This window comes from Solanum verrucosum, unplaced genomic scaffold, assembly GCF_900185275.1.
Source record: "Solanum verrucosum unplaced genomic scaffold, falcon-dt-bn FXZP01000106.1, whole genome shotgun sequence".
In the NCBI taxonomy this organism is placed as follows: domain Eukaryota; kingdom Viridiplantae; phylum Streptophyta; class Magnoliopsida; order Solanales; family Solanaceae; genus Solanum; species Solanum verrucosum.
In genome coordinates, this window is record NW_026020130.1 from 1966616 (window position 1) to 1982064 (window position 15449).

The 15449-nt window shown below is 40.9% G+C and overlaps 1 protein-coding gene across 1 annotated transcript; it reads left to right on the forward strand.

Moving 5' to 3' along the window:
- Positions 1-3287: 3287 nt before the first annotated feature.
- LOC125827313 (uncharacterized) lies at positions 3288-4993 on the forward strand. Its single transcript, XM_049506620.1, has 3 exons — positions 3288-3574; positions 4070-4352; positions 4973-4993. The coding sequence occupies exons 1-3, from the start codon at positions 3288-3290 to the stop codon at positions 4991-4993; spliced, it is 591 nt and encodes a 196-aa protein (XP_049362577.1).
- Positions 4994-15449: the final 10456 nt, after the last annotated feature.

The window sequence follows — 15449 nt, forward strand, 5'->3', positions numbered from 1 at the left end:
TATCGATGTTAGAAGAAGAGACCTTGAGTTTGATGTAGATGATTGGGTTTACATGAAGATTTCACCCATGAAGGGTGTAATGAGGTTTGGAAAGAAAAGGAAGCTTAGTTCCCGTTATGTGGGCCCATATCAGATTTTGAGGCGCATTGGTACAGTTGCTTATGAACTTGATTTTCCTAATGACTTAGCATCAGTACATCCGATTTCCCATGTCTCTTTGTGAAAAAGTGTGTTGGTGATCTGACATCTATTGTACCATTGGAGAGTCTTGGTAAAAGAAAAGTCTTTCTCGTGTAGAAGTTCTGGTTGAGATTTTGGACCGCAAGTTAATAAATTGAAGAATAAAGAAGTTGCATCCGTAAAGGTCTTATGGAGAAATCAAAGGGTTAAGGGTGTTACTTGAGAGGCCGAGGCCGACATGATGTCATGTTACCCCCATCTCTTTTCTTCCGACCCTACTCTAGCTTGAGGTATTTAATTAGTTCCTCATAGTCCATTATCATGTCTTAGTCATTCTCATGTTTCCTCGTGCAAGCATTCTCATGAAAACTTGTTTTTGAGATTTTGATTTAGCTTTGATTGATTTCTTCATGATTATGTGCATTTGAGTACTATTTGCATGTATAACTTATGAAATGATGTTTTGAATATGTTTAAGCTTGGAGTTGATGTTACGCCTTGGTTATGTGTTGTTGATGAAGTTGCATTCTTGTTGGGCTGTTAGATCTCTTTCCCCACCCTTCTTATGTTGCCTTGAGTCCCATTTGAGAACGAATATTTCCAAGGGGGAGATATTGTAACACCTCAAAATTTGGAAAAGGAAGAAAAGATTTTTTTTGGATTGAAGTCTGATTTTACCGGTCCTATCTTCGAACCATAGAAGCTTCTACGGGCAGTAAATGACAATCGTAGGAAGGGGGAAATAATTTTTTCAAAGCCAGTCAAGTATCCTTGTACGATTCACCAGGACGGTTCATCATTCTATGTACGAGTCGTAGATAGGTCTCGTAGGTGAGTCACAGGCTTAGTGAAATTTTAAGCTTGAGGTTGGGTTATACGGTTGGTGTCTACGGTCCGTAGATGGGTTTACGAGTTGTAGACTGTGTTCGTCAAAATTGGTCAAAATTAAGTATCTTTGATTATTTCTACGGTTGACTAGGACCTACGGACCATAGGTGGAGTCCGACATTTATTTTAAAGGGGCTTTTGGGTCTTTTTATAATTGTTTTATCCCAATACTATATTGTTTTGCCTTTTACCCTAAGCCCTAGATAAAGCTTTTAAGCCCTAAATTACCTACTTTCAGTTCATTCTCCTAAAATCCCTAAACTTGACCAAATCCATCATCTCCAAATTCTCTCAACCTAAGGAAGAAGAAGAAGAGTTAGGGTTCTTCAAAGTCTCCAATCCTCCATTATTTTTGGGCTTCTAGCATCAAGGTATGTGTCCCATGGAGTCCATTGCTCCATGGGGTCCCCAAGGATTTCAACTTCCCAACTCAATTTTCAATTGATCAAATTAGGGTTTCAATTCAATAAATGTGGGTTTCATCTAATTATGATTGATTATAATTGATTAAGTCTTCTAATGCATGATTTGATGTTAATCTATGATATTTAGTTGAAATTGTTTTTACCCATGCCTAAATTATGCTTTTCAACCATGATTCTATGATGAACCATTGAACTATGAATTTTGAATTTTGAAGATATTCATGTTATAATGAAATGATTATAAATGGTTGGGGGATGCTGTAACACCCCGTATTAAAAAATGACCAAAATAGCAGATTTCCAGAAAGTTACAGGTGCCATCCACGAGGGCAAACCACGACCCGTGGATGGGACCACGGACCGTAGGTGTGGTTCGTGGATAGCCCTGCATAGGGATAGTCTAGAGGCCCAAGACCACGGCTAGATCTACGGACCGTAGGTCAGACCACTGCTGTCAGATATTATGTCTAGGTTAGTTGGGTCTTTTCCTAATTAATTAGTTTATATACTATGCCGTTTTGCCTATATTTAGAACCCCTATATAATTATTTTTACCCCCAAATTCACCCCATTTAATTCATTCTTCCTAAATCCCAAAAGAAAACCTATTCCTCTTAAATATTCTCTCTTTAGAACTTGAAGAAGAAGAAGAAGAAGATTCAGCTAGGGTTTGAAGCTAAGGATCCAAATTCTCCGTTGAATACTAGTAATTGGAGTCAAGTATGATAGTTTTCATCCATGGGTTCCTTCCACTCATGGAGTCTCCAAATTCCTCTACCTTAAATGGTAGAATTCCCCAATTGGCAAGGGTTTTCATCTAATACCATGGGTTCTATTGATTATTGGTATTAATGGTTTAATTATGTCTAAATATGCATGAATTAATGATTTACAATGCTTTTATGATTCTTCTCTTATGAACCCATGCAAACCCCCATGTTTTCCAAATTGTGGTCTCCTAGGGTTGGGTTGTTGGTTATGAAATATGAGTTTTATGATCTAAATCATGAAGTAATAGAATTACTTGAATTTATGATAAAATCCCTAATTATCATACTTAGTGCATTTTTGTACTAACGCACACTCCTTCCTACATTCTCCCAAATGTAGGGTTCGACAAGCAGGGTATCCATTCTAATGGGTAGAGCTTGGACTTGATCTCTTTTCGAGCTTGGTGAGTCCTCATGGTTCGAGGAAAATTTTTCCTTATTGTAGCTTCACTCTCGTATTTCCTTTTTGAACATGATGTATGGACTAGTCCCACTTTCATTTGATTGTAATAGATGGCTACGTTGAGACATTAGTTAGACTTCCACTTTTCCATGAAGTTGTTTTGGACTTAAATGTTGATTTACTCTTTAATGTTCTACTACTTTATATTATGAGGACTAAGTGTCTTGTATTGAGTCCTTCGGGGTTCTATACGTCATGTTACATCTAGGGGGTACCCCTGGGTCATGACAAACTTGGTAATCAGAGCACAAAGTTTAGAATGGTCCTAGGATGATGTCTCGTAAGCCACGTCTAGTAGAGTCTTGTTCATGAGTGTGAAGCGCGCCACATTTATGAATGAGAGGCTACAAGATGATTAGGAAACTCCACTTCTTTCATTACTCTTAAGTCGTGCCATAAAGTTTAACTCTATAAAGTCTCTCTTCTAATCCTTACCTTATGCTCTTCAGGATATGTCTTCTTGAAGGGCTTATATTAGAAGAAATGTGAGGGAGAACGTGGAACACTCCTCCTCAAGCTCCTCAAGTTCCTCAAGCTCCGACAGATCCTTTGGCTGAGAATATGACAAATGCAGAGGTTAGGTTGGCTTTTCAAATGTTGGCTCAAGCTTTGGCGACTCAATCCAATAGAGACGTTGTAGCTCCGGTGAATCCTAATGTGAATTCGGCGGCTTTAAGAGTAAGGGACTTTGCAAGGATGAACCCTCCAGAATTTTATGGCTCTAAAGTGGAAGAGGATCCTGAAAGGTTTATTAACGAGGTCTATAAGGTATTTGCTATTATGGGGGTGAATCCGGTGGAGAAGGTAGAGGTAGCTGCTGAACAATTGAAATATGTTGCTCAAGTATGGTATGATCAATGGAAGGGAGAGAGACCGGTAGGAGCAGGTCCCGTAGAGTGGGAAATGTTTAAATCAACATTTCTTAATAGGTTTTTTCCCCTCGAGTTGAGTGAAGCAAAGGTGCAAAAGTTCATTAACTTTGGTCAAGGAAGTATGAGTATGAGAAAGTATGCTTTAAAGTTCACCTAACTATCCAAGTATGCTTCAACTATGGTGGTGGACTCGAGGGCTAAGTTGAGTAAGTTTGTGACGGGTGTGTCTGACTTGGTAGAAAAAGAATGTTGTACGAAAATGCTCATCCATGATATGGATATCTCACGTCTTATGGTGTAACAAATTGAGGGATCAAAACTCAGGGAAAAGAATAGGGAGGTAAAGAGGGCCAAGACCGGTGATGGTAATTTCTCACACACAAGGTCCGATGGACAATGCCAACCTAGGTTTAGACAAAAGTTTTCCGGTCAAGGTTCCTCTAATGTTCCACCTAAGTTTAACAATGATAGGGTGTCTAACCCTAAACCTCAAATTGGTAATGGAGGTGGCTCTTCTTTAACTAGGTCTACATGTGCTAAATGTGGGAAGAAACATGATGGTAAGTGCCTAGCCGACACTGATGAATGCTTTAGTTGTGGGAATAGTGGAAAAAAAATGAGAGATTTCCCCATGCTTATGGCAATTGGAAGGGAAAGCAAACAAGCTCCTCCTAGCGGTTCAAATTCCAATGGTCCAAAGCAAAATCGCTTCTATGCTCTCCAAACCCGAGGTGACCAAAAGAGCTCTCCGGATGTAGTGACTTGTATGTTAAAAGTTTTTCAACATGATTTATATGCCTTTCTTGATCCCGGTGCTACTTTATCCTTTGTAACACCTTATGTGGCCATGAAGTTTTATATGCTCCCCAAAATATTGTTAGAACCTTTTTCTTTCTCTACTCTTGTTGGTGATTCTGTGGTGGCTAAGAGGGTTTATAGAAAATGTCATGTTTCCTTATCCCATAGAGTTACCCTCATAGATTTGGTAGAACTTGACATGTTAGACTTTGATGTCATTCTTGGGATGGATTGGTTGCATTCTTGCTATACTTCAATAGATTGTTGGACTTGAGTAGTCAGTTATCAGTTTCCAAATGAGCCTATCCTTGAGTGAAAAAGGGAAAATTCCATGCCTAGAGGTCAATTCGTTTCTTTTCTAAAACCTAGAAAGATGATTTCAAAAGGGTGCTTCTATCATCTAGTTAGGGTGAGGGATGTAGATTCTGAAACCCCTACTCTTGAGTCGGTCCCCATAGTTAAAGAGTTTCTAGAAGTTTTCCCTAATGATTTGCCTGGTATTTCTTCCGAGAGGGAAATAGACTTCGGTATTGACCTTCTCCCAGATATGTAACCTATTTATATTCCTCCTTATAGAATGGCTCCGATGGAGCTTAAGGAGTTAAAAGATCAATTGTAGGATTTGTTGGATAAGGGCTTCATCCAACCCAATATCTCTCTATGGGGTGCTCTGGTATTATTTGTTAGGAAGAAAGATGGTTCACTCCGTATGTGCATTGATTATCGGCAACTGAACAAAGTGACCATCAAGAACAAATATCCTATTCTAAGGATTGACGACTTGTTTTATCAACTTCAAGGGGCCAGTTATTTCTCAAAAAATGATCTTCGTTCGGGTTATCACCAATTGAGGGTAAAGGATAGTGATATTCCGAATATGGTTTTCCGAACTCAATATGGTCATTATAAGTTTTTGGTAATATCATTTGGGTTAACTAATGCTCCGACGACGTTTATGGATTTGATGAATAAGGTGTTTAGACAATACCTTGATATGTTCGTAATTGTATTTATCGATGATATTTTGATCTATTCGAGAAGTGAGTAAGAGCATGTTGATCATTTGAGGATCATGTTGCAAGTTCTTAAGGACCAACAACTTCTTTCAAATTTTAGCAAGTGTTAATTTTGGCTAAGGTCCGTATATTGTGTCGAGTAAGGGTATTGAGGTAGATCCTAGCAAGATGGAAACGATCAAGAATTGGCCTAGACCTCTATCTCCTTCTAATATTAGAAGCCTTTTGGGTTTGGCCGATTACTATAGAAGGTTTGTTGAGGGATTTTCTTCCATTGCTTCTCCTTTGACGGCTTTGATTCAAAAGACGGCTAAGTTTGTGTGGTTGGAAGCTTGTAAGAAACGTTTCCAAGAGTTGAAACATAGACTTACTTCCGCTCCGGTGTTGACCTTACCAGAAGGTACAGATGGTTTTGTGGTGTATTGTGATGCCTCTAGAGTTGGGTTGGGATGTGTGCTTATGCAAAATGGTAAGGTGATTGACTATGCTTCAAGGCAACTTAAGATCCATGAGAATAATTATCCTACCCATGACTTTGAGTTAGCGGCGGTTGTGTTTGCCTTAAAAATATGGAGGCATTATTTATATGGGGTCCATGTGGATATTTTCACTGATCATAAGAGTCTACAATATGTTTTTAGTCAAAAGGACTTGAATCTTCACCAAAGAAGGTGGCTAGAACTCTTGAAGGATTATGACATGAGTGTCCTTTATCACCCTGGTAAAGCTAATGTGTTAGCGAATGCTCTTAGTAGATTGTCAATGGGTAGTGTGGCTCATGTAGATGAAGAAAAGAAAGAGTTGGTTCGTGATGTTCATAGGTTGGCCCGACTGTGTGTTCAACTAGTGGATTCCACCAAGGGTGGTGTTATGGTTCATAATGGGTCCAAATCATCTTTTGTGATGGATTTGAAGGCTAAGCAAGGTCTTGATCCCATTTTGGTTGAATTGAAAGAGGCGATACTCAAAAAGTCCATTGAGTCTTTCTTCCAAGGGGGAGATGGGGTACTTAGGAATCAAGGTCGGTTATGTGTTCTGAATGTTGATGACTTGAGAGAATAGATCTTGCCATAAGTTCATAGTTCTCGGTATTTTATTCACTCGGGAGCCACCAAGATGTACCGTGATCTACGGGAAGTCTATTGGTGGAATGGGATGAAGAAAGATATTGCGGGATTTGTGGCCAAGTTTCCCAATTGTTATCAAGTGAAGGTTGAGTACCAAAGGCCTGAAAGGTTGTCCCAAGACATTGCTATTCCTACTTGGAAGTGGGAAGACTTGAATATGGACTTTATAGTTTGTTTGCCTTGCACCCGGCGACAACATGACTCTGTATGGGTAATAGTAGATTGGATGACGAAATTGACTCATTTTCTTCCTGTCAAGGTTTCTTATTCGGCGGAGGACTATGCTAAGATGTATTTGAGAGAGATTGTAAAATTGCATGGTGTGCCTTTGTCTATCATTTCCAATCGAGGTACCCAATTCACTTCTCAATTTTGGAAGTCATTCCAAAAGGGTCTTGGTACCAAGGTTAAGTTTAGCACGACTTTTCATCCCCAAACTGATGGGCAAGCGAAGCACACTATCCAAACTTTGGAAGACATGTTAAGGGATTGTGGGATTGATTTTAAGGGTAATTGGGATGACCATTTGCCATTGATGGAGTTTGCCTATAATAATAGCTATCACTCGAGTATTGGTATGGCTCCTTTTGAGGCTCTTTATGGTAGAAGGTGTAGATCTCCTATAGGTTGGTTTGAGGTGGGTGAAGTCACTTTGATAGGTCCTAAGCTAGTTAATGAAGCCATTGAGAAAGTTTGGCTTATTAGAGAAAGGTTGAAAATGGCTCAAAGTCGACCAAAGTCTTATGTCGATGTTAGAAGAAGGGATCTTGAGTTCAATGTTCATGATTGGGTTTAATTGAAAATCTCACCTATGAAGGGTGTGATGAGGTTTGGTAAGAAATAAAAGCTTAGTCCCTGGTATGTAGGTATATCAAATTATGAGACGTGTTGGTAATGTTGGTTATGAGTTAGATTTGCCAAATGTGTTGGCATCGGTGCATTCGGTTTTCCATGTCTCTATGCTTAAGAAGTGTGTTGGAGATCCGACATCCATAATTCTCCTATAAGGGTTGGGAGTTGATGAAAGTATCTCTTATGAGGAAGTTCTGGTTGAGATTTTGGACCGGCAAGTTAAGAAGCTAAGGAATAAGTAAGTTGCTTCCGTAAAAGTGTTGTGGAAGAATCATTTAGTTGAGGGTGCTACTTGGGAGGCCAAAGCCGATATGATGTCCCAATATCCTTATTTTTTTTCCTTGTACTCCTACTCTAACTTGAGGTGATGAGTTCCTCTTGGGTTGTTTTATGTGTTGGGAGTCATGTGTGATTATATGTTTCCATGATTTTCTTATGATTATGCATGTTCATGTAAAAGGCTTAAGTTTTGAAAATAATGACTTGTATGATTTATTTTTCCTCATGTTGTTGTGCATTGAATATGAGTTGCCTATAGACTTCATGAGATGATTGTTGAACATGCATTAGCTATGCCTTTTTAGAATGAACTGCACGAGGGCTTCATGAAATTGTGTTGAGCATGTTTATAGTTTGGAGAAGGTAGTTCCTCCTTAGATATGAGAAATTTTGAATTTCATGCATATTGGGTTGCTAAATGTAGTTCTGACCTCGTTGTGATGCATTTGAGTATGTTGAGTTTGGAGCTGATGTGTCCTCCTTATTTATGTGTATTGCTTGCATAATGGGCTGATATAGATAGTTCACCCCTCTTTAGATGTTTTGAGAACGTCCTTGCTTGGAGTCGAAAGTTCTTCCTTAGTTGTATGCATTGCATCGTAGGTTGGGTTGTTAGTTCCTTACCTATTCTTTTAGAATCAATTTAAAGCTCATTCGAGGAAGAATGGTCCCAAGGGGGAGATATTGTAACGAGCAAAATAGCAGATTTCTAAAAAGTTGCAGGTGCCAGCCACGAGGGCCACCCACAATCCGTGGATGGGACCATAGACCGTAGGTGTGGTCCGTGGATAGTCCTGCCTAGGGATTGTCTAGAGGCCCAGGACCACATCTAGACCTACGGACCGTAGGTCAGACCACGGTTTGTGGTTTGAGGCCCAAAAATCTAGTTTCTGATGACCAACGACGGTCCACCAGGACGGGCCGTGGGTCAGACCACGGTCCGTCGACTGGGGTACGCGGGTCACTACTGTCAGTTTATTTAATGTTTCAAGCGCACCTCATCCAATTCTAGGTGTTCAACAATCGTAAATAAGTATAAAACCCAACTAAATGAGTTGGGGTCGAATCCCATAGGGAGCGGTACATGTTTAAGAGTCAATTGGGAAGTATGAACATGATCAAATCAGTCATAGGAATAAAAATTATCGAATAAAGACATCATTCAAATCAGGGGGTGACACGAATGTCAAATGGGGGGTTTTGGTTTTGATTATCAACTACAAATAGTGGCAAACAATACGAAATAACAATAATGAGATGAGTTCTTGGGATGTGATCGATTATAGTCTAATATAGACGAATGGGTAATTGCAACTATTAGTAAATAGCTAGATATTAGTGAGTAAGCTAGACAATAGTGGAGGTAAACTTTCTCTTGAACAATTTACCCCGAATCAAGTTGATTTCTCTCGAACATCAACAAGCATGCAAAATAAGACCAGCCCACACCTTAGTCCATTCACTCTCTCGAGCTGAATGTGTGGGATTGGGTTTAGGATTCACTCTCTCGAGCAGAACCCAGGTCAACCCAATACCCATAAACCATCCATAAAAAACCTTAGTTCTAGAACCTCTCTCTCGAGTAAGCCAAGAACACAAAACTAGAACTGCATTTGCAACTACAATTCTTAAATTAAACCACAATTAATGATTGAACTCACTTCTAAATAGCATTTAAACTAACAATTAGCAATACCCATAAACTAAATCAGCTCATAATCACATAATCACACCCCAAGAATTGGGGTTTTAGCTAGACATCATAAAAAAGGTAAGAACAGTTACCAAATTGATTATCCATCAACTGGGTAAGTGTAGATTCGTCCTTACAATGCTCCAATTCGAAGAATCTCAAAGACCCACTTCCAATTTCTCACAAGTGAGAAACTTCAATTCTTCGAAGCTTAGGAAAAACTAGAGAAAACTGTCTCACTAGCTAAAAACTTAATAATAGATTAAAAATATATGATCTAAGATGCTAAACTAAATGTTCAAAATATGTATTTTTAGTCGCCAAAAATGTGCTGGGAAGAGTCACTTGGCGAAGTAAGTAGGGCTCGCCGAACCACTTGGCGAGCTGCCCTTTGGTCACTTTCATCGCCCTTCTGCCTTGGCATTCAATAACCTCAAGGTCTGTAACTTTGGGCGATCTAGCACTACATCGCGGAACTACTCGGCGATCTGCCGACTGCTCTTTTCTCTCACCGACTTGATTTCTTCCATCAGGGCTTAGCACACTGGAACTTTAGGCTGTCAGATAGCCATTCAATGATTCGCCAAGTGAACTTAGCGATCACTAGGCTTCCTTTCTTCAACCTTTCAGTCTGTTTTGTTCCTTTTTGCTTGTTAGTGTCCTTGCTTTGTTCCTCAATTCATATTCCTGAAAATCAAGGGTTTTACATCAGTTCTTGGCACAAAATAAGAATTTAAGGACACTAAATCTATATAATCGAAGCCTTAAATGAGTCCAATTTGTTGACTCATCAACACCCCTAACTTAAACTTTTGCTTGTCCTCAAGTAAAACTCAAGTTCATCAGTTCAAAAAAAATGTCTCAAACAGTGCTACGAAAGACTCAAACATGAATGCTCACAACAACACTCCACTTACTCATGCAAGGATCAATTGTGGACTCAAAGATTCAAGTTGTGACTCACTATTATCAAAGATTCTCAAGTTCACAATACTTGCTTCAAATGCAAGTTCAAGCTCAACAAAGGTACTCAAATGCCCTCATAACAAAGATGATTCCATATTTACACACAATTGTTCAACAATTTATAGTTCCAAAATCACATACAACTCTCACACTCACAAAGATGAACACATGCATGACTTCACCCATATGTTTTCCCTTATTTTCCAATCAACATTCGCTTCAGCTCACTCAAGATCAAAAAGGTCTTTTCAAGGCTTGTAACAGGGCTGAGTGTAAAGGTATGGTCATTTAGGCTCAGTGATTTCTATCCTCATGAAATGTGGTGTGAACATCACTTTCCTTCCTTTTCTTTAGCAATTTTACTCATGCTTAAAATTCTCCCCATTATTCACTTCTCATGGAATACCAGACACCTCATTTCTTTTGCAACTTTCACAACTTTATTTCACATCTTTTTCATTCTTTTTCTTTTGCTTTCTTCTTTTCTTTATCTTTTTTTTTTTTGCATGGAGGGGTTCCATCTTTTTCAAGTCCATGGATCAAGGGGGACTTCTTCATACTACTTGATTTACCTCCTCTTTTCACCACACCCCCAGCTTAGGATTTTGGCCTAAGTTGGCTATTCAGACAAACCACACTTCATGAGGGTTATGAGTGAATGGATAAAGTGGGGTCACATTTGCTCAAGTTTCTTCCAAGAAAAGGATAAGGCTTAAAGGGGGTTCAAGCAAAGTTCACACATCTCACAAGGTTGGCCACAAAAAAGGTATATTGTCAAATTGTTTCACTCTTCCAAATTGTTGCCTAAGATCATTTCAAGAGCTTGCATCACTTAGTCAACTAGACCAACGGGAAAAATTCTAGGTGTCATCACACAAGGTTCACGGTAAGCTCATCACACAAAGCATTGACACCAATATCAAACGAGACTCCACACTTTCTCTAGTGTGCAATGTTCATCACAAGAGACTCTATTTGATAACTGGCTAGTCACAACGCAATACAAAAAGTCCACATATTGTCTATGCAACTTCATTTGGCCTCATCGTAGCCACATATTTATTTTTGTTCGATTAAGAACACTATTCAAGTCATCAGTATTGATCATGACCGATACTCAAATTTACACAAGAACAACCACATTCAAACACAACAAGATGTGGCAATTTTTTTTTGATGGGTCAAAACCATTTTTATTCAAAACAAGGAGCCATAAGCTCAAACATCCTCAAAACAATATCAACACACACTTCAAAGAACAAAAGACCAATATATACAAAAGATGTAGTCACAAGAGGTAGGTATGGAAATACCTTACCCCACCACAAACAAAAAAATGCAATTGTCCTCAAATGCAACAAAATAATAAAAGTAAATAAAGATGACAGAGAGGGAGGTAAAGAAAAAGTCCTTTCTACACAGTCGCTCCATCTGTCGGGGCATCAATGCTCGGGGTCACATCAACAACACTGCCTCTACTAGGGCCTGCCATGGATGTCTCTGTCAGCGATATCTGTATGACCAACTGTATAATCGTCTCCTCTACGTCTGGAAGGCCTCCATATATGATCTCCTCTTGCACCTGTAGCTGCTCCTTATTTGTCTCTACCTCCGACTCATCAACTGCCATATCATCCATAGGCACATCTCTGATGGTAGCTGGAAGCATCTCAGAACTACCCGGGACACCCTCAGTCTCAGCTGCCTCAAATAAAGAAGTGAATTCTGTAGACTTTAAATAGTCCACATCCTTCCTTAAGTCTGCAACCTCAGCTTTCAAAGCCACCATCTCTGAAGTAGCCCCTTTGTCGACTCTCACAAGTCTCTACTCTCGCTGTAAGAGCATCAATAGATGTCCGGAGGGGTGTCAATGCAACTAGGATGGCTCGCTTGATCATCCAAGGTACCTAGTCCTCTAATCAGGTAGCCCGCACATCGGTATAATGTGATAACTGTCCCATCTTCAGTATCATGGCCTGAGTAATCCTGGTAGGCAGGTAAGCAGTAGAAGAACCAGGAGCCTGGGAGGAAGTAAGAGCGAGAGTACCTAAAGGCCCAGAGGCCGGAGTAGGCAAATGTGCCTCTGCAGGTATCGAATCAACATTAACCTCTGGGGATGTATCCACCGGAGCTGCTCTCCTCCTATCTACTTTCTCTCAAGTGTACTCGGTCTTTATGCGCCGAATGTCTATGGATGATGTAGGAGTGACCTCGATTTCCCTCTTCTCGCCACGAGGAACTCCAGCACGCCGACACAACTCTGTAATCAGGACCGGGAAAGGAAGGGATGTCTGGAGCTTCTTTTCCCTCATGGCCATCTCCTGCTCAATGATGAGTCCCAAATCAATGATCCTCCAGGCTATGATTGACCCAAGGTAGGCCCTATTTGGATGGCAGAGGATGGACTCGTTCTGTGAAGGCATAATGGAGTTGCAAATGAATCCAAACCACTACCGCGCAACTACATTTAACACCTTTTTCTCAATAAGAGCTCCTGCCTCAATCCACCTTGGGGTGGTGTCAGAAATCAGGGGGTAAGCCCGCCCTTGAGATCATCCAAAAGTGTTGTAGTGGTTGCCAAATTTGGGTAGTCAAAATCTAACCCTCTATCAAATACAACATTGTTATGATCGCGACTGCATCTCACTACTGTCCCCCGTACCATGATGGATTCTACCGATCTTAAAGCACTGGCCTTCTTCTTGCCCTTAGGTACCAGGTCAGCATATTCTGAGTAAAACTCCCGGACCCATGTAGGAATGTATGGGCCTCGAGGCCTGGTAAACTACTCAAATCTTTGGAACCAGAGAGTGTCCCACACATTCGGATACCTGCCCTCTAGGCCCTGTGGATAGCCGCTTCTCCTCGAGAATAGTCTTCAACTCCTCGGCCTTTAGCCTGTTGAGTAGTCGAGGAGGGGGACCCTGAACTGGTGGCGTTGGAACCACCATTTGTGCCGGAGCTGGCACTGTATCAGTAGCAGGAGGTGTGGCCTCTGGGATCCTAGACGGATCTTGGCAAACTCTCGAGCGAATCTCATTTCGCCGGGATTGCAGAGGTTGTTCATCCTCAGGCTCAGAGAATGCAGCCCAGGAAGCAAAGAAATCCCCCTCACTGCCGAAGTTGTGCTCTGGTATCTGAGATACGGGCGCCTTGCCGTTGCCCTTGCCTCCCTTGGGAGGTGCCTTCTTCGCCTCTTTAGAAGGGGTAGCTGCCCTCTCATTAATAACTTCCCCCCGTGCTCTTTTACGGGGCGGCATATCCAGGTTGGTTCTGGCCATATCTACAAAATATACCATAATAAGTTAGAACGATTCAAGAAAAATACAGAAAGACTCACTGAACCTATCGGCGAGTCGCCGAATCACTTTGGCGAGCCAAATCGGGCTCACCGAAAGGATTGGTTTCCCATAAAAAGGGCATGTCGGCGATGAGAAGGGTCTTTTGGCAAATCGCCAACCTCATTCAGCAAGCACAGACTATCCCGCCGAATGTTACAATGCATTTTAGGGATTAGGGGCGCAGAAAAGGAGATCAAAGAAGACTTTCGGTGAGCTTAGGCTTCTCGCCGAAAGTAATAGACCCAAACTCAACTAAATCATGAAATTATAGGTGATCTTGGGGGACTTTGGTGAACCGCCGCGTGGTTTGGCAAGCTTGACCCAGCTCGCCAAACTGCCCAACGTGCCATTTTCAACCCTGACTTCCAAAATCAAACCCGCAGCCCCCAAAAACAAAATCAAACAACACACCCACTCAATTAGGCTCAGACCCATTAGACCCATGCCACCAGGGTACTCAGACTTCCCCCGGTTTAGCCAAAATTGACCATTTGATGACTTTATCCCTTAAGAATGACGTCAAACGCTCCATCATTGGGCAAAACACGTCATTTGGCACAATTTGGGTTACTTAGACTTCACCCGACTAGACCCAACAACAAAATACCGCAACCCAACAATTTATGATCAATTTTCAAGCATGCAATTTGGGAAATTAACAATTAAGGCATAATATGGAAATTAAAATCGGCAAACTAGCACACATTCACGATTTCAGAAAGGCCCAACACACATCAATAAGAATTACACAGTTGCAAATGAGTTTAACCGCTATTTATGAGTTTGGAGTTCGGAAAACCAACTTGTTATGCTGAAATACGCTTTGTAATGCTAGGCGGCAAAGAATTCCAACTCCGAACACAAAATCAATGACTAAAAAGTGGTAAAATGCAAGAATATAGGAAATATAAAGTGTGGGTGTGATTGTATGAAGTTAAAAAGTGAGGGAATATGAAAGAGTTTGAAATTTTAAACCTTTGGCCTTTTAAAAACCGTCCAGTTCGCGCCCTTTTGGCGATGTTATTTTTCCTCGCCGAACCACTCGGCGTGGTTACTTACCTCACCAAGTTTTTTAGGACCTCTAGTTAATGTGGGGTCCAAATGGCAGACAAAGTCGAGCTCGCCGACCTTCTTGGTGAGTCGCCGACTTGTCCATGGGTTCGTCGAGTTTTATAGACTCCAACCTAATATTTTCCTAAGCCCAACGGCGGTCCAAGTCGGGCTCACCGATCTCTTCGGTGACTCACCGATTGGACATTTTGCTTGCCAACCTGCATTTTTCAAACACATTCTACACTTCAACATGCACAATCAACACACGTTATTCTAAAATTCAAATAAAGCAATAAAAATTAGGTTGCCTCCCAAGCAGCGCCTTAGTTAACGTCGTGGCACGACACAAGTCCTTGCTCAAACTTCATTCTTGGGGTTTGCCATAGTATCACTTTGCAACCCCCATTGTTGTCTTGGGTTTAAATGAGAAGAAATTTGATCCATTTGGGTCTCCAACTGCTTGATAGAGACGGAATGAGAAGTCACCGTCTGGTTAAGGGTCGATACATCTTCCTTCATCTCCTTCAAAATTTTATCGAACCCTTCAACCTTGTTGAGAATACGACAGAGCATATCCTCAGCCCGGCCACCCTCAGAATCTTTGGACTTTTGACGCTCATGGGGAGGAACATACCTATCCTTCTCAGTGATCCACCGACTACTCTTTTCTGCCTTGGTATTCAGTATCCTCAAGGTCTGTAACTTTGGGCGATCGAGCACTGCATC

Excerpts from the sequence above, each read along its gene's own strand:
- LOC125827313 (XM_049506620.1), top strand. The coding sequence starts at position 3,288 with ATGACAAATGCAGAGGTTAGGTTGGCTTTTCAAATGTTGGCTCAAGCT. Across the intron at positions 3,575-4,069 it reads AAATATGTTGCTCAAGTATG|GGTGTCTAACCCTAAACCTC; the intron begins GTATGATCAATG and ends TAACAATGATAG. Across the intron at positions 4,353-4,972 it reads ACCAAAAGAGCTCTCCGGAT|AATGGCTCCGATGGAGCTTA; the intron begins GTAGTGACTTGT and ends TCCTCCTTATAG.